The sequence below is a fragment of the Sorghum bicolor genome, chromosome 10, assembly GCF_000003195.3.
Source record: "Sorghum bicolor cultivar BTx623 chromosome 10, Sorghum_bicolor_NCBIv3, whole genome shotgun sequence".
In the NCBI taxonomy this organism is placed as follows: domain Eukaryota; kingdom Viridiplantae; phylum Streptophyta; class Magnoliopsida; order Poales; family Poaceae; genus Sorghum; species Sorghum bicolor.
This window is the reverse complement of record NC_012879.2, coordinates 59,274,622-59,294,612: the sequence shown is the minus strand read 5'-3', so window position 1 is coordinate 59,294,612 and position 19,991 is coordinate 59,274,622. Positions and strand designations below refer to the sequence as shown.

The following is a 19,991-nucleotide window of genomic DNA, read 5'->3' as shown; positions in this document are numbered from 1 at the left end:
ATCGAGCTTGCTCAGATGCCCATCAATATGGTCTTTTGCTCAGTAGTATCAGTACTAGTTCCGGGGCTGACCAACATGCACGGAGCAGGCGCGTGAGCGCGTGCCGGATCGCTCGCTGTTGCCCGCCAAATTAAGGCAAAGCAGGCAGGGGGCGAGGCGGGCTGGCCACCACCCAAAAGCTCGGGCCGCCCCCTGCTCCGACCATTGCCTCCGCCGCTCGTCTCCGGTCCCTGCCTATTCATTTGTCTCTCCCAGCAGCTCACCGTGCCTCCTCCATCGGCATCGACCTGGCCGGCCGAGAGAGCACACCTTGCCGTCTCTCTCCCGGGCGTGCGCGCGCGCGTGGTCGGAGGCTGCCGTCGCTTGCGTCGGCCGCCCCCGGCCCCGATCGACACAGCCGCCGGCCGGCCAGCAGGGAGGAACAACCGAGCGACCCAACCCAAGCTGAATGATCAGCAACATATCCTTCCTCCGGAAAATGCATCGCTGGATCCTCCCTAGCTGCGGCGACATCCGCCAGCCGCGCCAGTCGTCGTCGTCGTCCCGCCGTCGAGGTACGTACGCAGACGCACCTGAGTCCCTGACCTCAAGGGAGTCGGCCTCGATTCCGTCCGCCGCTTTGCATCCATGCTCGATATATATATGATCTGCGTTCCCGATCGCGCCACGCAGATGAGGCCCCGAGGCCGGCGGCGGCCCCTTCGAAGCTCAGGAAGGTGGGGTCGGAGGGGATGCTGGTGCTGGCCGTACCCAAGGACGTGGAGGAGTTCCGGACCATGTCGGCGTACGGCCGCCTCAAGCTCTTCACGTACGACGAGCTCAGGAAGGCCACCGGCGACTTCAACCCGGGGCAGATCGTCGGCGAGGGCGGCTTCGGCGTCGTCTACAGAGGGGTCATCGACGGCGCCGTGCGCAAGGGGTACCCGCCCACGGAGGTCGCCGTCAAGGTGCTCAACCCAGAGGGGCTCCAGGGCGACAGGGAGTGGCTGGTCAGGCTCAGGCATCCATCGACCATGTCTCCATGCATCTCCATGAATTAATGTCGATGATCTTGATTACTACCCACGTCCTGTCCGTGGACGACGACATGCTTGCAGACGGAGGTGAGCTACCTCGGGCAGTACAGCCACCCGAACCTGGTGGAGCTCATCGGCTACTGCTGCGAGGACGACCACCGGCTGCTGGTGTACGAGTTCATGGCCAAGGGCAGCCTGGAGCACCACCTGTTCCGCCGCGCCTGCAGCCTGTCGTGGACGACGCGGCTGGCCATCGCGCTGCACGTCGCCAGGGGCCTCGCCTTCCTCCACGGGCCCGACCGCCCCATCATCTACCGGGACTTCAAGACCTCCAACATCTTGCTCGACGCGGTTCGTTGTTAATCGTCGTTGCACTGCAATTCCGGCGGCCGGCGCCGGCGGCGGCCACCAATTAAAAGCATCGATCAGAGACTCACCACCGGCCGTACCTCTCTCTCTCTCTCGATCTGCCAGGAATTCAACGCCAAGCTGTCGGACTTCGGGCTCGCCAAGGAGGGACCAATGGGCGGCGAGACGCACGTGTCCACCAGGGTCATGGGCACCTACGGCTACGCGGCGCCGGAGTACATAGCCACCGGTAGGTACCGTACCTTCTCTTCTTCCCTGACGACGTCGATCGCTGCCTGCCCGCCGGCGGCCGCCGCTGCTGGCTGCTGCAGTGACAGGACAATGCAATGCGATAATGCTTGCAGGGCACCTGACGGTGATGAGCGACGTGTACGGCTTCGGCGTGGTGCTGCTGGAGATGCTGGTGGGGCGGCGCGCGCTGGAGCCGAGCAGGGCGGGGGCCCGCGAAGGCAGCCTGGTGGACTGGGCCCGGCCAATACTGATCCGGCCCAAGAAGCTGGAGCGGATCCTGGACCGGCGGATGGGCGAGGTGGGCTCGGAGATGGGCCTGGAGCGCGTGGCCCGCCTCGCCTACGACTGCCTCAGCCAGAACCCCAAGGTCCGGCCGTCCATGGCCAGGGTCGTCACCACGCTCGAGGCCGTCCTCGCCGCCGCCGACGACGCCCCGCCGCGGTGAGACCGGCAGGTCGGCCGGCCGGCGAGATCGTGCCATAGGTAGTAGGGACGGCATACGACTTAATTAGGTGTACGGGTATATATGCGTGACATGTTTTGGTGTAATCATTTGATTGTATCGATATATTCATGGAGTATAAAATTATTAATAAATTTGAAAAGAATAAAAAACAATTGAGCAGCTTTTCTCGGACGCTATTGTACAGCACCACTGATCGACGATACCCTCACTTTCCTCATGATGCATTTGGGGAGAATAAACAGCTTCCTGACAAGGCCTGGGCATATTCGGCTTGGTTCTACGGTTGCGACACAAGTTGGTTCCCAGAAAACAGCGATTGGTCGTTTTTTTTTTAAAAGTGAGAACTCGGGAAATTTGGTTTTGGTTCGGTTCTGATTGTAACCAAATTAACTGAGTCTATCTCAACACATGTTCATAAAATAAAAAAAAGCATCTACGCCTCGTCCATTCGTGCTGCTCTGACCTTGTGCTGTGGCGCTGTTGCGGGGAAGGTCGGAAGGGGAGAGAAGGTGGCTGGAGGAGGGGAAGAGTTGGAGCGGCGGCTGGGGAGAGGAGATAGGAGGGGGGGGGGGGGGGGGGGGGCTTGTCTAGGGTTGTCAATGAGGAGGGACATGTATAATTTCAATTGGTATTGGGCTGAGCCGTAATGTCTCTCGCTTGGGACTTCTTATGTTTACTCGGTTCTTCGGTTATTTTAGTTAACTGAGCCCAGGAACCAAATTTTGATTGGTTAGTTTGCCGCCTGAGAGGGAGAGGGAGTGTGTGTGAGAGAGAGGACTGCTAGGACGTTGAGGTCACCGAGAAGGGAGGGGTCGAAGTTAGGGCACCAGAAGGAGAGTCGAAGGGGTGCATCTGAGGTGCTGGGAGAATGACTGCTGGTGAGGGAGGAAGGGAGATTAGGGTTTTGTTTACATAGTGTGACTAGTTACCGGGCCGAGTAGACTTAGCCATATTACTCAATTAATATATTTTAGATTAACCGTCTTGGTTAATAAAAATTGATCATCTCAGTTAATTCGAGACATTAATCGAGACTTTTTTTAAAATTAGTTCCTGTTTGGCCTGCTAATTTTTAGCAGGTTTGATATCCAAACATGTGGAGCCATCCTGAGCATGCATGTACACTGCAGGAACCGATGCCGATGCCGGCCGGCCGCTCCGGCCTTGCGAATAAAATATGGAAAAGCTGGAACTCTGTTCTCCTAATTCGATATATAGGTTGATGAAGAACTTTGACTTAAACATGCCGGCAGCGTTCGGCTGCACTCACTTTGGCTGTGCCAGTTCCAGTGAGTTTACATATGGCCTTGTTTAGTTCACCTAAAAATAAAAAAGTTTTCAAGCCGTCACATCGAATCTTACGCTAAGTATTAAATATAGATAAAAACAAAAACTAATTATATAGTTTGTCTGTAAATCGCGAGACGAATCTTTTGATCCTAGTTAATCTATGATGGAACAATATTTGATATAAACAAACGAAAGTGCTACAGTATCGAAATCCAAAATTTTTTTACATCTAAACAAGACCATAGTACGTGTGTCCTAAATTGTTTCAGACATACTATATTATATTATACTATACTACGCTGGGGAGGGTCGGCAGGTCAGAAGGCCCCCTCACTTACTCCTACATATAGCAAGGTCGTCTGCTACTACCTGCAGGCCGGCAAGCTAGCACTTGAGCTGCTGCTGCTTCTTCTTCTTCTGTGTCTTCTTGTTTGCTGACAGCAAAAGAGATCATGTGGAGGCTGAAGGTGAGTGAAGGTGGCGGGCCGTGGCTGTGATCGGAGAACGGCTTCCTCGGCAGGCAGGTGTGGGAGTTCGACGCCGACGCTGGCACGCCGGAGGAGCGCGCCGAGGTCGAGAGGCTGCGTCAGGACTTCACCCGCCACCGCTTCCAGAAGAAAGAGTCCCAGGACCTCCTCCTGCGCATGCAGGTATTAAGAACTCGTCACTTCATCGTTTCAGATGTACTACATCCATCCTAAACAAAGAATGTAATCCTCACTTTCCAGTCTGTCAAACAATTTCAACTTTAATAATCTTGAAAATAATCCTCACTTTCCACTCTCCTCAATTGTATGATTTTAGAACTAGTTTTCATTCAAAAAAACTGCGTGAACATTTGCCTATTTTTGTCGTATAATAAAAATTACAACAAAGCTTTTGCTGTGTTTTTTCTAAAAATAATAATAATCTGTTTACAAAAAATTACAAACATCTTTATATATCAAATAATTATCATTAACCAATGGTAAAATATATTTTTATAGGAAACTTATTAGAAGACATAAATGTTGATAGTCAAATTACAAACATTATTGTTTTCCGAGATGACATGCATGTTTTCGACGTGAGATATATACGGATATACGTGCGGAATTTATTGGTTTTTTCTTTGTGTAAATTTATTTACTGAATGCCCCCACGAACATAACGTTTTTATTTTTTAATAACATTTTTTTATGAAATAAGAAGTATATTAAATTATAGTTGAGTACATCATCATGTTACAAGCACTCTAAAATACAATATGTATACCTAGAACTGTTCTCCACCTACATTGTATCTACGCTTTTATAGCTCTAAATCTAAATGCCAAACCTACATGGTAATTAACCGCACAGACAAATACTAGGTAAAAGGTCTGAGAATAGATGTTCAATGAACAACAACCAACACTTCTGCAGACGGAGTTAAATAAACTTCTTTCATATGTCTTCCTTCTTCCTTTTGCCACCAAAGAATAAGAAAAAATGATTTGAATCTTCACAAATCAATACCAGTAATTGGCTTGAGGGCTAGTCTTCTTCTCAATAGTCCTTTATCGTGGTCAATCTAACCATTATAAAGCGAAGAAGAAATAGCAGAAAATTATTCCATGACGACAACATGATCTCCATCTCAGAATCACCATTTGGAAACCTAAGTCTCTGTGTCGTCATGCCGAGAATATTACTGACGCAGTAGTTGTCGTACGCGCTCATCTTCATCAAACTTGACATAGAGAAACAAAATCCACCCTATCCCCTAGTCATTGTTGGGGAAGAGGAGAATCAAGTCTATACTAAGAAACTTGGCATAAAGAGATCCTAACGCTAAATGACTCGTACATCCATCAGCATCATATAAGGAATCTACCACGGGCCAGCCTGTTCGCTGGTTTGAAAAGTCATGGCTGAAATTACGGAGAAAAACACTGCTGGCTGACAGAAAAAGTACGGTTGATAAGAGAAGCGAACAGAGTTGGCCTCAAAGCTTACTCAAGATATTGATTATACTATAGGTACCAGAGAAGTATTTGAATTTCATGGTAAACACGATTTATCCGCAGCTATTTTTTGGTTCTTGACACTATAATGTGAACAATATTCTTAACAAGATAACTAGTACTAAAAGTGTGTTCAGGTTTGCCAAGGCCTCCATCCAGAAATTGTAAGTGTAGTATTTGTCCAGAGAAAAAGTATGTTTTTTTAATATATAAAATTTAAATGAACATATTTATATTCAAAGTGCCTCTTAGATTATTTGTTTTTTTAGCAATCAATTATATATTATAAGGGAAATTAAGTGTTAAAATATAAATTATATACGAGTTAATTTTTCTCTAGTTAAATACGTTTATGATTCCTGGCTGGAGAGAGTACATATCAGCGATCAAGTTTTAAGTTGGACAGAATGTGTTCCCAACGTCATCAAGTAGAAAAAGAAAATGTCAAAGCAACCAACTTGCAGTTTTTTTATCCCTAGAAAAAAGTTCCCTAGATAAATATTTACATGATATTATTACCCGTACAATTCCCACCCAATACCTCACCCACTTATACATTCCTAGTTCCCTGAATAAATATACTTTTTTTTAGGAAACCCTGAATATACATTATATTAATTACCATTATTTTGGGCTCGGGTCTAGGACTAGTCCATGCTTGGGCCTGCACATACAGGTCAGACTTGATCCAGGCCCAGCTTACAGGTCTGTTTGACAGTTGTTTGCTGATAAGTCGATTTCCCCGTTTTTCATCATCCATTGTAAATCCTTATCAGAGTATCATATTTTGCATGCAGTATGCAAAACAAAACCACCTTGTAGAAAATATTCCTGCCGTGAAGCTTGAAAAGGGTGCAGAGGTTACAGAGGAGATTCTATTAACTTCATTGAAGCGAGCTATGAATCAGTATTCTGCTCTACAAGCACATGATGGGCATTGGCCTGGTGATTACAGTGGAATTCTGTTCATTATGCCAATATTTGTAAGCGTTTCCAACTTCGCAGATCATCATGCCACCGGAACATCTGTTGCTAGAAGTTACTACTTTCCCAACTTTTAATAACATCTGTTCCTCTTTCAGATATTTGCTCTGCATGTTACTGGGTCCATTAATGTCGTGTTATCGTTAGAGCATCGACGAGAGATACTACGCTACATTTACAACCATCAGGCATGAAATACTTTCATACATTCTTATTCAAAAGCAAGAAAATTTCGATTTTGGTTGTCGATGTAAAAATAATAAGAAGATTCTATATGGAACAATGTAATACTTGCAGAATGAAGATGGAGGTTGGGGCACACAAGTGTTGGGGCCAAGTAGCATGTTTGGATCATGCTTGAACTATGCTACATTGAGGCTTCTTGGCGAGGCGCCAAATGGCGAGAATGATGCGTTGGCCAAAGGGCGTGCTTGGATTTTAACCCACGGAAGTGCAACTGCGATACCACAATGGGGAAAGATATGGCTCTCTGTAAGGAAAAGTAGACAGAAAATGTTACTTCAATGAAGAAATATAAAATATTATTAGTGAACATATGCACAAACTTAATCTCCTCTCTTGCCCTAATCTAAATGGCCCATGTAAGAGGTGGGAATCACATTAACTTGTCTACCTTTTGATGGAGCTAGTTCTAATTGGGCCTAAGTCAGCCCAAGAGGCCTCCCCTATGTAATTGTGCTTATTCACCAATACTGTGGTGTTCCTGATATTTTCCCTTCTTTAATATCTAACAGAGAAATTTTGTGATAACTTTGAAATCAACTATGACAATTGACACAGAAAATAATCCTAAGCTTGTACTTTTATTAAAATTCAGTTAAAATTGTCGTCTATGTTGAGACTAATGTATAGTATCTTTTCAATCACAGATAATTGGTGCTTATGAATGGTCAGGAAATAATCCAATAATTCCTGAATTGTGGATGGTTCCATATTTTCTTCCAATCCATCCAGGTAACTGTACCATTTAGACAAGAGGACTTTAGACAAACAGCTTAAAAATTTTAAATTGGATCTCAGAATACAAAATGGTTTTCACTCTGACCTTGAATATTCATTTGCGCGATTTTTGTAACAATTCCATTACCATTTTCGTAGCTTGTGATTCATTTGTAAATAGGCTAAAAGGAATCTAAAAACAGTTTTATAAACAGTTTTAAATGTGCAAGTTCAACCCAGCGTTATTATAAAAATACAGCAAGTAAAACAATGTGAGAAGCAATAATGTTTGAGGTCACTGGCTTACAAAGAACAATAAAACTGTCAGGGGCTTGGCCGGGGGGTGATCGACGGCGTGGTGGCGGCGGTGGCACAGGGCAGGGGAGGCAGCGCAGGGAGAGGGAGGGGGCGACAACGCAGGGATAGGAGAGAGAGAGAGAGAGAGGAGAGAGAGAGAGAGAGAGAGAGAGAGAGAGAGAGAGAGAGAGAGAGAGGGGAAAAGAGCTTTCGTCCGTTTATTACTTGATTCATATGATTACATATCCCCTAGTATTTATAGCCCCTATGGGACTTGACTAGCAAGCAAACTAGGAGATCCTTCTCGAACACGGATTCTCTTTTCTATCTTATTAACTCTCAACTTTCTAAAACTTAACAAACTCTTTCTAAAACGATTAGACTAGACATGGTAATCATAGACGGCGTGGAAGGAAACGGCGGTTGGGCGCGCACCCCCCTTAGGGCAGGCCGTGAGGCCCACCTAGGGTGGCAGCCGGGACGGCGGCACCCCCTCCACAGACCCTGGCCGGCCCGTTCTCGCCATTGCTGGTCGCAGCCTTTATTGGGCACGTGACAAAAACACTCATAAGGAATATTACAAACCTAGTACTTGCTATTCAAAATATGAGTAAATAAGGTCCCAGCTACTTCATCCAATCATCCTCTTTCACCCTTTTATCAATTCACAAGCTTTTTAGTTTTCTATGCATTAGCATGATCATCTAAACTCCCTGCAAGATAATTGTACCTTTTTTTACACTTTCTGATTCAAACATACTTTATCCTTCATAGGACGATTTTGGTGTTTTTGCCGTTTGGTGTATATGCCCATGGCTTACCTTTATGGGAAGAAATTTGTTGGGCCCATCACTGAAACTATACTGGAATTAAGAGAGGAGCTCTATAGCATACCATATGACACTATTGACTGGAACAAGGCTCGTCATTCTTGTGCCAAGGTTTGTTACTGTCCAAATTCTAAAATTTTAGGTATTCAACTCTATAACCTTAGCTAAGATATGCATGGGGCCTCAGATTACTGTTGGGCGATTGTTCCCTTAACCCTTAACTGGAACTAGTAAGTGGTAACTGCTGCTAGTTATAGTTATGTATGCATTCATATTACAGTTGCTCTGATTGTGAGAATAAGCCATTTGTTAGCAGTGCTAGATTTTTTAAACAGTACAGGCTATAGTACAACTGAAAACTACAATTCTAGAAGGCAGTAGGTACACGTGCACTTGGTATTGGTTAGTACATTTGCAATTGCCCCTAAAAATAATCACTATTGTAGGACAACAAATTTTGGTTGAATCTAATTCTTGGACACACAAAATAACATGTAAAACTGAAGGACTTTTTGTGAGCCCCATGGAAGATCGAGTTTGCAACCTAAAAAATGCATTAGCACAAGTTCCATAAACATTATTGGTTTAGTACTGTCGGAACTACTAATTTCATGCTGCTTTTGCAGTAAAATCAAAAGATCCGGCTAAAATAAGAAAAGCTTTTGTAATACTTGCCATAAAGCTTTAGAGAGGGCAATACTTCCTCTTATCCTCTACTAGGCATCCAGATTTTAAATGTTTAATATGCTCTTGCTTTGTTACAGGACGACCTTCGCTATCCTCGCTCAGAGTTGCAAAATATTATTTTCAGTTGTCTCAACAAGTTTGTGGAGCCAATGTTAAATTGCTGGCCAGTTAACAAGCTGCGAGAGAAAGCTTTGGACAACCTCATGGAGCACATCCACTATCAAGAGAAAACTACCAAATACATTTGTATTTGTCCTATTGATAAGGTAATGCATATGGAAGCTGCAACTCTACCTTTTCAATTTATAACTATCCTGCAATAATGTTTAACTCACTTCCTTTGGGAACAGTTCGTTGTTTACAAACTTTGTATCTTGGCACTAATTGTTGGCAACTAAAATCCATGGCATGATAAAACATGTTCTTTTTCTTGTTAAAATGCCAGCTATGATCTTTGCATTTCAGCCATGTTTTCTGCCAATAATTGGCAACTTTTTTTCTGTGATTAGGCACTAGACATGATTTGCTGCTGGGTAGAAAAATCCAAATTCAGATGCATTCAAGAAGCATCTTCCAAGGATTTATGATTACTTGTGGCTTGCAGAAGATGGCATGAAGGCACAGGTAGTGGTTTCTTATGTCCCATGGAACTATCAGAACTGAATTTGTTTTTACCAACCAATCAGTAATGGTTGTACCTAGCCATTAAACTTATATGCAAAGGACCTTTCCAGATGAAATATTTATAATACCGTTGAAGCACAACTGGAATAGGCTAGGGAAACACGTCTTACTGCAATAGAATTTGAAGAAAACTAAATTTTTTTAGGCTTAGCTTATTATTCATGGACTATAATAAGTATAAATAAAAAGAGCTATTATTTCCACATGTTAGGCGCTTACATGCCTCTGATAGACTGGTACCATTGGAAGATTGAACTTGTTTTGCCTTAGGATGTTTGGTAGATATCACTATGTTAGAGAAGTTCCCTCCTAAAATTTTCATCCAACCCTTCCCTGAATGTGCAAAAAGGAATGGTCAAAGAGCCAGACATTTTCCTTGCAGCAAGAAATAGAGATAATGCATAGGCAGTCCTTTTAGTGTGCTTTAGATTTCTGTGATGGCATGCCACTTTTCCTCTTACATACAGAAAAAAGTTCTCTTTTTAACCTAGAAAAAAGTTGTTGTTTTTGAAGGAGAAGATTCCTTCTAAAGGAGACTGATTTTTTCCCAGACATAAAACTGGATAAGAATCTAATGTTATTCTGTGAAAAATAGGTTTATGATGGCTGTCAGAGCTGGGAGACAGCATTCATAGTTCAAGCCTTTTGCTCAACAGATCTTGCCAATGAATTTAGTCAAACTCTAGAAAGAGCATACGATTTTATCAAAAAATCACAGGTAATTCTCCTATTAAGTTAAAGTGGAACTTCTTCAGAACAAATTGAAATGCCATTTCTTTTCCTTTGCTTCAAGGTTCTTGAAAATCATATAAATTACGAAAGCTATTATCGTCATAAATCAAAGGGTTCATGGACACTTTCAACAGCAGACAACGGATGGTCTGTATCAGATTGTACAGCAGAAGCTCTCAAGGTTAACTTCAGTTTATAAAAGTTGGATTGGTATTCATAGAATGTATGATGAAAAGCTTTATTTTTGTGGATTCTAAATTGCATATAGTCATTTCCTTCAGGCATTACTGTTGTTGTCAAAGATTTCACCCAAACTTGTTGCCCAACCAATAAAACAGGAAAGGTTATATGATGCCATTGACAGCATCCTTTCTTTTATGGTATGGCCCTCCAAACTAAATCATTTAACATGACAATACTTTGATCAACATTTGTCCATGCTCATGAAAATTATACATCTATGGTGCACTATGAAACTGTAATGCAAGGTTTATCAGCTGAATGAATGTTTCCTTTTCTTTTATGACTATTGAAGAACAAAGACGGAACCTTTTCAACATATGAATGTAAAAGAACAGTCTCTTGGATAGAGGTAAAGTATCCCTCAGTCATACTTTTACCAGTTCAACTGAACCAGAGTATATAAATATTTTAAATTTTGTGTGGAAACCTAGATTCTCAATCCTTCTGAGAGCTTTATAAACATCGTCGTGGATTATCCGTAAGTGATCCCAATGCCCACATGAAAACTATAACTGACTCAACCTCCCAATGAAATAGAGAACTAATAATGGTGTGTAAACAATTGTTAGATCTGTTGAATGCACATCATCAGTTCTCGAAGCTTTGACATTGTTCAAAGAGCTATATCCACCATACCGTGCCAAAGAGATCAAAAAATGTATTAAGGATTGTGCTATGTTTATTGAGAACAAACAACGAAAGGATGGTTCATGGTAAGTGAAATTTTGTCATTTTATAATACATATGAAAAAACTTTTTTCTCTCTCTCTTCAAATTATGCTATTACCAATAATGTTACTTTATCTGGCAGGTATGGAACTTGGAGCATATGTTTCACTTATGGAACCATGTTTGCAATAAAAGGATTGGTTGCTGCTGGAAGCACATATGATACTAGTTCTTGCATCAGGAAAGCATGCAAATTTCTGTTGTCAAAGCAACAAATTACAGGTGGATGGGGGGAAAGCTATCTATCTAGCGAAACAGAGGTAAATTTCTTATTATATCTACCAAGATGTCTTTGTTTTGGTTTTGAAAAAGGTAATCAGGTTCATCTTGTTCGTTTATAAATTTCTTGTGATATAGTGCTATTGAAAGAACTCCACCAACCTATAGGAGAAACTAGGTGGCATTGTAATAAGAAGATGGCTCCCAAATTGGAGTCAAAGAGGATTCGAACCTGAGTGGTGGGGGTGTGCACCCATGCCTCCCACGCTCAGTTCTAGTACTACTATTAAATATTGATTTTTCCTACGATCTAGTTGTTGATTTCTTAAATGAAGACTTCATTAGCTGCCTTGCCAACATGAACTTGCATATTTGTTGGAAGTTGCTGACACATGCCATACCAAACCTATACATTTAGCCCAACTAGAGTAATGCTTCTCTATTATATAGCATAGTACTCCCACTGTTCACAAATACCGGTTTCTTTCAAATATTTGACAGTTATATTATAGCGTACTACAGACTACAGCAATATAGAAATTTTAAAATGATTTTGATGGAGAACCTACCAGTATCCTTATTGTGTTGATTTAGATCCTTTCATGTAATTCCTTTTTCATATTAGTGGTCCATGCTGAATGTTCACCTACAACCATACCACAATGATAAGTACTCCCTCCATTCCAAATTATAAGACGTTTTAAACTTTTCTAGATATATTGTTTTTACTATGTACACAATGTATATCTAAGTACACAGCAAAAGTTATGTATCAAAAAAAGCCAAAATGTCTTATAATTTGGAACGGAGGGAGTATATATTACCAGTAGGGGGAAGTCCTTCCTGTTTCTTCAAAAAATGAGTACATGTTGCAAACCACTTCAGATTCGGAAAGTTTTTTCAGAATGCATGCAATCAGTTTCGGAACTCGGATGTGTTCCATAGCAAATTATCTACCTGCCAATAATGCTCTAGCAACTGACATAAATGTTCAACTTCATTTCATGAAAAATTTGAACAGGATTATGTTGATGGAGGTACTCCTCATGCAGTAAACACTGCTTGGGCAATGTTAGCTTTGATTTATGCCGGCCAGGTCTGTTCATTTTTCCTTGGAAGGCATGCTCATTTATATGAGACAATTTTCATGTGTGCGTGTTTTTATTTTGGGACAATCACATTATCTGATATTTGGTGTCCTGGCCAGGTTGAGCGCGATCCAGTACCATTATGTCATGCTGCAAGAGAATTGATCAACATGCAGCTAGAGACAGGCGAGTTCCCCCAACAGGTGAGTTTTTAGTTATCCTGACAGAATAGTAATGTTTTGGCAGAGTTGTAGTCAAAATTGAGGTGCTAACAAATGACAATAGGAAATAGCTTTAAACAGAAAGTATCTGCTAACATTCTAACAAATAATGAAAATTGATACATTGTTAATAGAGAAGTCTAAATTCAAACTATCATTGGTTTGCAGCAAGTAAGATGCTTGAAGTGTCATCTAAAGTGATATAATATATTTACTGACAGATGGCAATTAGCAATTTCAGCAACCAAGCCTCATGCTTTAACCTTTTTTTTTATGCTAGGAACACGTTGGGTGCTTTAACTCCTCCCTCTACTACAACTATGCCAACTATCGCAACTTATTCCCCATTTGGGCCCTTGGAGAATTTCGCCGACGGCTTCTCGCAAACAAGAGCTTATCTCAGTGCATATGATTACCGTACTGTAATACGCATGCCCAAGGTGGAAATAAGAAAGCATTGTTCTTGTTCCCAACTTTTCCCTGAAAATACAAAATCAAATTGCTCTATGCTGACATGGAAACTGATGTGTTTGATGAATCGATCACTTAGATGCAAACTTGGCAAGGTCCATAGTTTGCACAAACTTAGCCATCAAGTAGAGGCAGAACTATTTGCTCAGCGAAATATAATTAAAAAATAGAAATTAAATTATGACTGCTGCTGAGGACCAGGTGACATGCAGCAGGAGTTACTTTAGGAGGGATAATTAGTTGTAATATTACCAATGTGGCAGGGCCATTGATGCACATGTCGGCATGTGCGACGTGGACGACGATCAGGGCCTCACCCTGCAAGGGGCCCCATCTTTGTATCTATTAAGCTTATTTTAATAAGTTGATCTATGTCATATGAAGTTAATTAGGTACATGATATTAACTTGGCTATTCATCTCACTTGCACCGTGAATAGCTGTCTCATAGCTTCTCATATGAAGACTATGTAGCATTATATACCTGTAAGTGCGAGTAGATTTTCATCGTTAGCTAATATAGTATTACGTAAAATATATTTTTTTAAAATAGACAACTTAAAGGTTTGTTTCTTAGGATTCTTGCAGTGATGAAACCTGTCCATCGAGTTCCAAAAATCTAACATAGAATGGTTTCTTTCAATAATAGCCAATGTGCTTATCACTAGCAAAGTGTTTTGCTATATCAGCCAAACGTCAATGATAGTTCTATAATTAAGCAAAAGTATGTTACAGTTCTAAAAAAATTGGAGTTTTAGAGCCTCATTTTTTATTTCGCACCGGGGCCCCAAATTCCTAGGGACGGCCCTGTAATGTCTGTTCGCTTGGCTGAAAAACCATGGCTGAAAGTACTGTTCGCTGATTTATTGTGAGAGAAACACTATTGAATGGCTGAAAGTACTGTTCGCTGACTTATTGCATTACATGACGAGGGTCAAAACAGCACAGCTCACCAAACTATTCAGTGGCATCGAAGAAAAAGTCACCAAACTAAAGTTGCCAGGATTGGATTCTAGCTAAATTATCCAAGCGAAAAACACTAAAGCATAACGATCCTCAGGTTCAGTGATAGCAAGTTTTGTAATCGATACAGCATATTAAAATGAATGTGCATTGTGCATCCTTGAATCCATCATGAAGGGTAGAGGAAAGAAGGTACACCTGAACCTAACAGAACCTCAAACGCCAAAGCTCGCAACTGAACTTGAGACTGATTTTGTAGACAAGTTTGATAGTTACCTGACATTAATTCAAGTTCCAACTTGTCACCATACAGTAAGCATTGGCGTCCATAAGACCCTGCCAATTGACGAAAATAATGCAAAGGTGGCATTGGTGGCAGTACATACCTGAACAATCATCATCTCCATTCGGAACACGATTACACATCGCCTAAGCCGAGCTGAGCTAACACGCGGCTAGATCGAGACTAGCGGGAGACAAAGCGAAGAGCTTCAAGCGGATGTTAACAACAGGGAGAACAAGCAGGATCTAGTGAAAGCAAGCGCGCCGAATCGGGGCCCCTAATTCCAATCAGAAGCTCGACGAAAATGGCCGGGCGGGGCACACCGGATATTGAGCTGCAGCCACGGGCACCGCCGCCGTCTAAGAGGACGGAAGCACGGCCGCGTTGCAGGTTCCGTTGCGGCGCCGGAGACATCATCGGCGGCGGCTGAGGAAAGACTGGGAGCGGAAAAGAAAAAGGAATACAAAAAGACTGTGAAGAGGAAAAAGAAAACAAAAAGGAAAAAATAACTGTGAAGAGGAAAAAGACAAAAAATAAAGAAAATGAAAAAAAAAATATATGTGTGGCTGCTGGGATTCGAGCCCAGGTCTCTACGGCCACAACGTAGAATTCTCACCACTAAACTACAGCCACTTTGTTGTGAAGTGATCAGATACTTGTCTAAAATATAATATTATTTGCACAGTTATCTGCCCCCTTTTGTATTATTACTTGCTACAGTAGTATCCATGCAGGCCTTGTTTAGTTCCGAAAAATTTTAGGAAATAGACACTGTACCATTTTTGTTTGTATTTGATAAATATTATCCAATCATGGACTAACTAGGTTCAAAAGATTCGTCTCGTCAATTTCGACCAAACTGTGCAATTAGTTTTTATTTTCGTCTATATTTAATACTCCATGCATGCGTCTAAAGATTTGATGTGATAGAGAATGTGAAAAATTTTGCAAAATTTTCTAGGAAGTAAACAAGGCCGCAGTATGCTGCCAGAATACCAGGCTCAGGATCACTGAAATATGTTGTTGAGATAACACAGAGATGAAAACGGATCAGATACGGACGGATATCATCAATATCATATTTTTTTTTCATATTTCTGGTCGGATTCGGGTTCGAATACGGATAATGTCAATCATGTCGAATAAGATACGATTGGATGTCGACATCATAAATATACGATTTAAGTATTTGGATACGGGTACGGTATCGGATGTTGGATATTCGGACTCGGATACGGACAGATCTGAACCCCTCTAAACGAATTTGGTCTCGAATACGGTCGGAAAATATCCGTACCATTTTTATCCCTAGATAACAGGCAATGACGTTACCAGGTGATGAGTTTATGCTGCCGAATGCCAGGCACCATCCTGTTCGCTTATGCCTATCTAGTAGCTATTCAACAGTATTTTTCTTTCATGAAATCAGCGAACAATACTTTCAGCCATGTCTTTTCAGACAAGCGAACAAGTGGATGCTTCAGACCTATCCAATCAAAACCACAACTCCTGTAAATAATAATACTCGGTGCAAAATGTCTACGATAATTAGTAATTATCCATGCGTTGGTAATTGGAACCTCAGCCTACAAAGGACAATCAACAGAAGTGTCCCGATGTCACAGCTTAACACTTTCGAGTAACCAAAAAAAATTATAATAATAAAAAGAAGAGATATCAGTGTTCAACTTCACAGCAAAAAGAATTATAGTGTTCCTGGATTCACTAAATCCCTCGTGATAGCATTTGTGAATTCACATGTTATTCCAAACTCTAGGAGCCATTGCTGAAGATACAATTGGATTAACTCATCCTATGCTACGGTAGTAGCACTAATATATCACTCTATAAATGATTTCTGAAAGGTTTCTTGGTGAAAGTGAAATTATCCAGTCGATAAAATCCTCAAGTGAGCTGTTAGGGCCTTAGGGTTGAGACCGCTCGATGCAGCCAGAACTGAAGAAGCCCCAAGAAATCAGCCAATAATCTAGGCCTGAGCCTCAAACGAGGGTATGGACACAAAAAAAACCCAGATCATATGATCATGCTGCATTAAGCACAGGTGTATTTACATTTTCTGTGACACAGAATCTGGTCATCTGTCGAATTTCAGTTGAGTTATATTGTTACATAGATCGTGGCATAAAGAATTACATCATAACCAGCTTCCTCGAGGGGCTTGTGGCACTTGTTGGACAGCAGCTAGAGGGTTCATCTGGACAGAGAACGCAAGCTGAAGTGCATCAAGGAATGCTCGTCGCAGAGAAGAAGCTTGCTGGAACACAGTCCTGTTCAGCAGATAAATACACAAAAAGTTCACTTTCGACTGTTGAAGCACGAAACTAGACAAGGTGCCTTGGATCATATTAAAGTCAGATGAGAAGTTCTTACCTCTTCAATCCAGCAGTTTTCCTTCGGAGCACGTACATGGTTGAGAACAGCAGTGAGAACAGAAACATTAGCTTACCGCTTGGTAGAACAATATGTATTTTTCCAAACTTCAGGCGAATCGAATGAAACCACCAGAACAACGGATCAAATTGATTTGCAACGTGCTGGGATGGTTGAGCGGACTTCACTAGGACCTTTTTGAGCCCGTCGCACACAGGAGCTATCTTCTTTGGAGGATCCTCATGTGGCAATGGTGTTGAGCCATTTGTAGAAGTAGAAAGGTTCCTCTCTGCTGTTTGTTTTACCCCTTCAACAGCCGACAGCTTTTTATTTGCAGCTAATCGTACTGCATGAAGCTTTTTAAGTAGATCCTGCAGAAAAAAAAAAGAAACAGCTTGATGAAAAATAGAATGCAACAGTAAAACTTACTGAGAAAAGAAAGAATAATGAAAATTCAAATAACAAATGGTTTTGGAAATATAAGAAGTCCTTGTTTAGCATGAAAATTATTTGGGAATGAGAAAAACAAGCATATTGTAGTGGGAATTCTTTCAGAAAGAATTAATTTTACAAATAAAAGGAGTCTAGTTTAGCATGATGAAAATTATTTGAAAACCTATAAGATCCCAAGGTGGTATGGACCTAAGTTGGCATAATGGAACATTTGGATTTGGTGTGCTGTAGTAGAATTATTAAACAATGTTTACAAGAAATTTACCTGTCGGCTTTGCTCAGTCAGATCAGCTTTTTCAGCCCATGAGATAGCAGTTTCACTATCTTGAGAGACAATACAGAGGAATGTTACTGTATACAATTCTGCCACCTGAAAATACTGCCCAGTTGACATAACAGATGTAACAACAAAACCATTTGAAGCACTGCCATGCCCTCCATCCAAAACAAAAACCTCATCATTTGTATATCTCCAATTAGCAAGGTACTCCTCAAAGTTTGGTTTGAGGTCAGATACCGATCCTGCTGCCATTTGAATTGTAGCTCTATGAGGAGAAATATAACAGTCATTGATACAGAAAAATGATAGACAAATTACACGTAATACTAAGTATATAAGAATTCTGAGTAGCAATTACCCTGTAAGGAAAACCCTAGCAGGTACTGATGCCACTGAACCAAACATCCTCTTAAGCTGAACAAACATCTCAGGGGTTCTGGCATATTTAGCATAGTGTGTTAGGATAAAAACATAGGCATGAGTTCTGCGAATGTTCAGCACAGGGAATCTCTACATCATCAGTATGTAGGAACGTGATGCTTTCCATTTGGCAAATCTAGGCACTAATTTCATTATCAGCAGTTTGTCTCATTACAGCACATAACAATATACCAAATTTGGTTCTGGCAGGATGTATATAGGTACAAAAAGATAAATAAGGATTGAGAAGAATTTACCTCCTGAGTTCTTTTAGTGCCTGCACAAGTACCATCCCAGCTGATTCAAACAACTCCAGGAGCTCGTCCTCGTCACATGTGCTCTCCAAAGAAGCCATGCGTATTTGATCAGCGACGGATAAAGCAGCCAACATCGCCTGCTCAAATGATCCACTGACTAGATAGCTGAGACATGAGGATGATAACAGGGTAAGGAAAAGAGCTGACCACACTTCTTACTTTTCAGATTAAACATGAACATATTAAGGGAATGCAATGAAAGGCACTGTAAATAATGGCAAGCACTCTGTAGCTCCATCCATCATCAGCAATTCAGCAGGCAGGAAAGAAGAGGTTCTACAAATTCGGCAATCATAACAGCCATATCAAACAATGAGAATGAGAATATGCTTCCCTGCTTCCCCTCCTCTTGCAGTTCAAAACTGAATGAAGCAAGAAGCTCATAACAGATTTCTACCCAGGACAAACAATTCGATTACACAACCAGTACCCATCAACTCAACTAGTAATAAGCAAGGGCAGAAAACTAGCGACCTTAATTAAAGCACGGAGCAGAAGGGAAGAGGAGAATCTTACTACTCGGCGTTGTCGATGTGCTTCCAGAGAGGCGATTCCTGGGCAGAGGTCCCCATGGTTCCAGAGATCAGGGGCGAACCTATGGTTCCAGAGTGGCCAAATCGATTAAGTTAGGGTTTGGGGATGCTCGGTCTCGAAGGCGCGCGCATACCTGGCAGGCGCTCGTCGCCGGCGAAGACTTGGGCACCTGGCGTAGGGAGGCGGCGGCGTCGCTGGCGCCGTCGTCGGAAAAGCCACGCGCGAGTCAGCGGTAGTTGGGTGAACGGATTGTTGGGAGAAGAAAGGCTGTAGCAGAGGTGAAGGTACCTCGCTTCGCACGCGCACCGGGCCTTTGTCCACGTCAGTGATACTGGCCTACTGGGCCAGTTTTTTGCACTTAAAAAAAACAGTCAACAGACTGCTGCTACTGTCATTCTGAGACCAAATATATATATATATATACTGTATCTACAGTGCAATTTAGCAGCAGCTGAGAAAAAAAAAAACAGCCGAATACGGCCCTGTTTGGTTCGTTAGGACTTTTTAACATCTATTTCATTGAATATTTAGACATATACATAGAGTACTAGATATATGCTATTACAAAACTAAAAACACAGGTAAAGAATAATTTACGAGACGAATCTTTTGAGCCTAATTAGACTTAGACCCTGTTTGGTTCCTATTAACTAAAATTTAGCTACTAAATTAGTGACTAATTTTTAGTCACTTCTGTTTGGTTCTCCTAACATGCCAACATCCTCGTTGTCATGTCCGGCGGCGGAAGAACGGAAGGGAGTAGCCGGAGAAGAAGAAGATGCCTACCAGAGGTAGTCGTGGTACCCTCTCCAATTTGACAGCCATGGTTGCAGCTTGGGGAGAAGCATGG

The 19,991-nt window shown here is 42.0% G+C and overlaps 3 protein-coding genes, 1 long non-coding RNA gene and 1 other non-coding gene across 5 annotated transcripts; 2 read left to right on the top strand and 3 right to left on the bottom strand.

The window, feature by feature from the left end:
- Positions 135-2,241, top strand: LOC8065581 (probable serine/threonine-protein kinase PBL17). The gene is made up of 5 exons (XM_021449734.1): positions 135-554; positions 673-989; positions 1,098-1,367; positions 1,491-1,614; positions 1,730-2,241. Exons 1-5 carry the CDS (start codon positions 449-451, stop codon positions 2,059-2,061), a joined length of 1,149 nt encoding a protein of 382 aa, XP_021305409.1. The 5' UTR covers positions 135-448; the 3' UTR covers positions 2,062-2,241.
- On the top strand, positions 3,825-13,950 carry LOC8063842 (achilleol B synthase). The gene is given in 19 exon segments (XM_021449558.1): positions 3,825-4,022; positions 6,154-6,339; positions 6,439-6,528; positions 6,638-6,832; positions 7,231-7,315; positions 8,372-8,538; positions 9,192-9,380; positions 9,624-9,653; positions 9,655-9,738; positions 10,394-10,516; positions 10,592-10,711; positions 10,812-10,910; positions 11,066-11,122; positions 11,205-11,251; positions 11,343-11,486; positions 11,585-11,762; positions 12,743-12,817; positions 12,929-13,012; positions 13,311-13,950. Coding segments are annotated over 19 exon segments (2,283 nt in total). The 3' UTR covers positions 13,443-13,950.
- LOC110431036 lies at positions 14,367-15,198 on the bottom strand. Its single transcript, XR_002448532.1, has 2 exons — positions 14,850-15,198; positions 14,367-14,739 (listed from the first exon to the last, which is right to left on the bottom strand). It is a non-coding gene; the product is annotated as an uncharacterized LOC110431036 (long non-coding RNA).
- Positions 15,308-15,379, bottom strand: TRNAH-GUG. Its single transcript has one exon. It is a non-coding gene; the product is annotated as a tRNA-His (tRNA).
- On the bottom strand, positions 16,760-19,432 carry LOC8065580 (protein APEM9). The gene is made up of 7 exons (XM_002437502.2): positions 19,275-19,432; positions 19,124-19,202; positions 18,548-18,712; positions 18,229-18,306; positions 17,856-18,135; positions 17,138-17,508; positions 16,760-17,034 (listed from the first exon to the last, which is right to left on the bottom strand). Exons 2-7 carry the CDS (start codon positions 19,177-19,179, stop codon positions 16,902-16,904), a joined length of 1,083 nt encoding a protein of 360 aa, XP_002437547.1. The 5' UTR covers positions 19,180-19,202; positions 19,275-19,432; the 3' UTR covers positions 16,760-16,901.

Excerpts from the sequence above, each read along its gene's own strand:
- LOC8065580 (XM_002437502.2), bottom strand. The coding sequence starts at position 19,179 with ATGGGGACCTCTGCCCAGGAATCGCCTCTCTGGAAGCACATCGACAAC. Across the intron at positions 17,509-17,855 it reads TGACTGAGCAAAGCCGACAG|GATCTACTTAAAAAGCTTCA; the intron begins GTAAATTTCTTG and ends TTTTTTCTGCAG. Across the intron at positions 17,035-17,137 it reads AAAACTGCTGGATTGAAGAG|GACTGTGTTCCAGCAAGCTT; the intron begins GTAAGAACTTCT and ends TCTGCTGAACAG.
- LOC8065581 (XM_021449734.1), top strand. The coding sequence starts at position 449 with ATGATCAGCAACATATCCTTCCTCCGGAAAATGCATCGCTGGATCCTC. Across the intron at positions 555-672 it reads GTCGTCGTCCCGCCGTCGAG|ATGAGGCCCCGAGGCCGGCG; the intron begins GTACGTACGCAG and ends CGCGCCACGCAG. Across the intron at positions 1,615-1,729 it reads GCCGGAGTACATAGCCACCG|GGCACCTGACGGTGATGAGC; the intron begins GTAGGTACCGTA and ends TAATGCTTGCAG.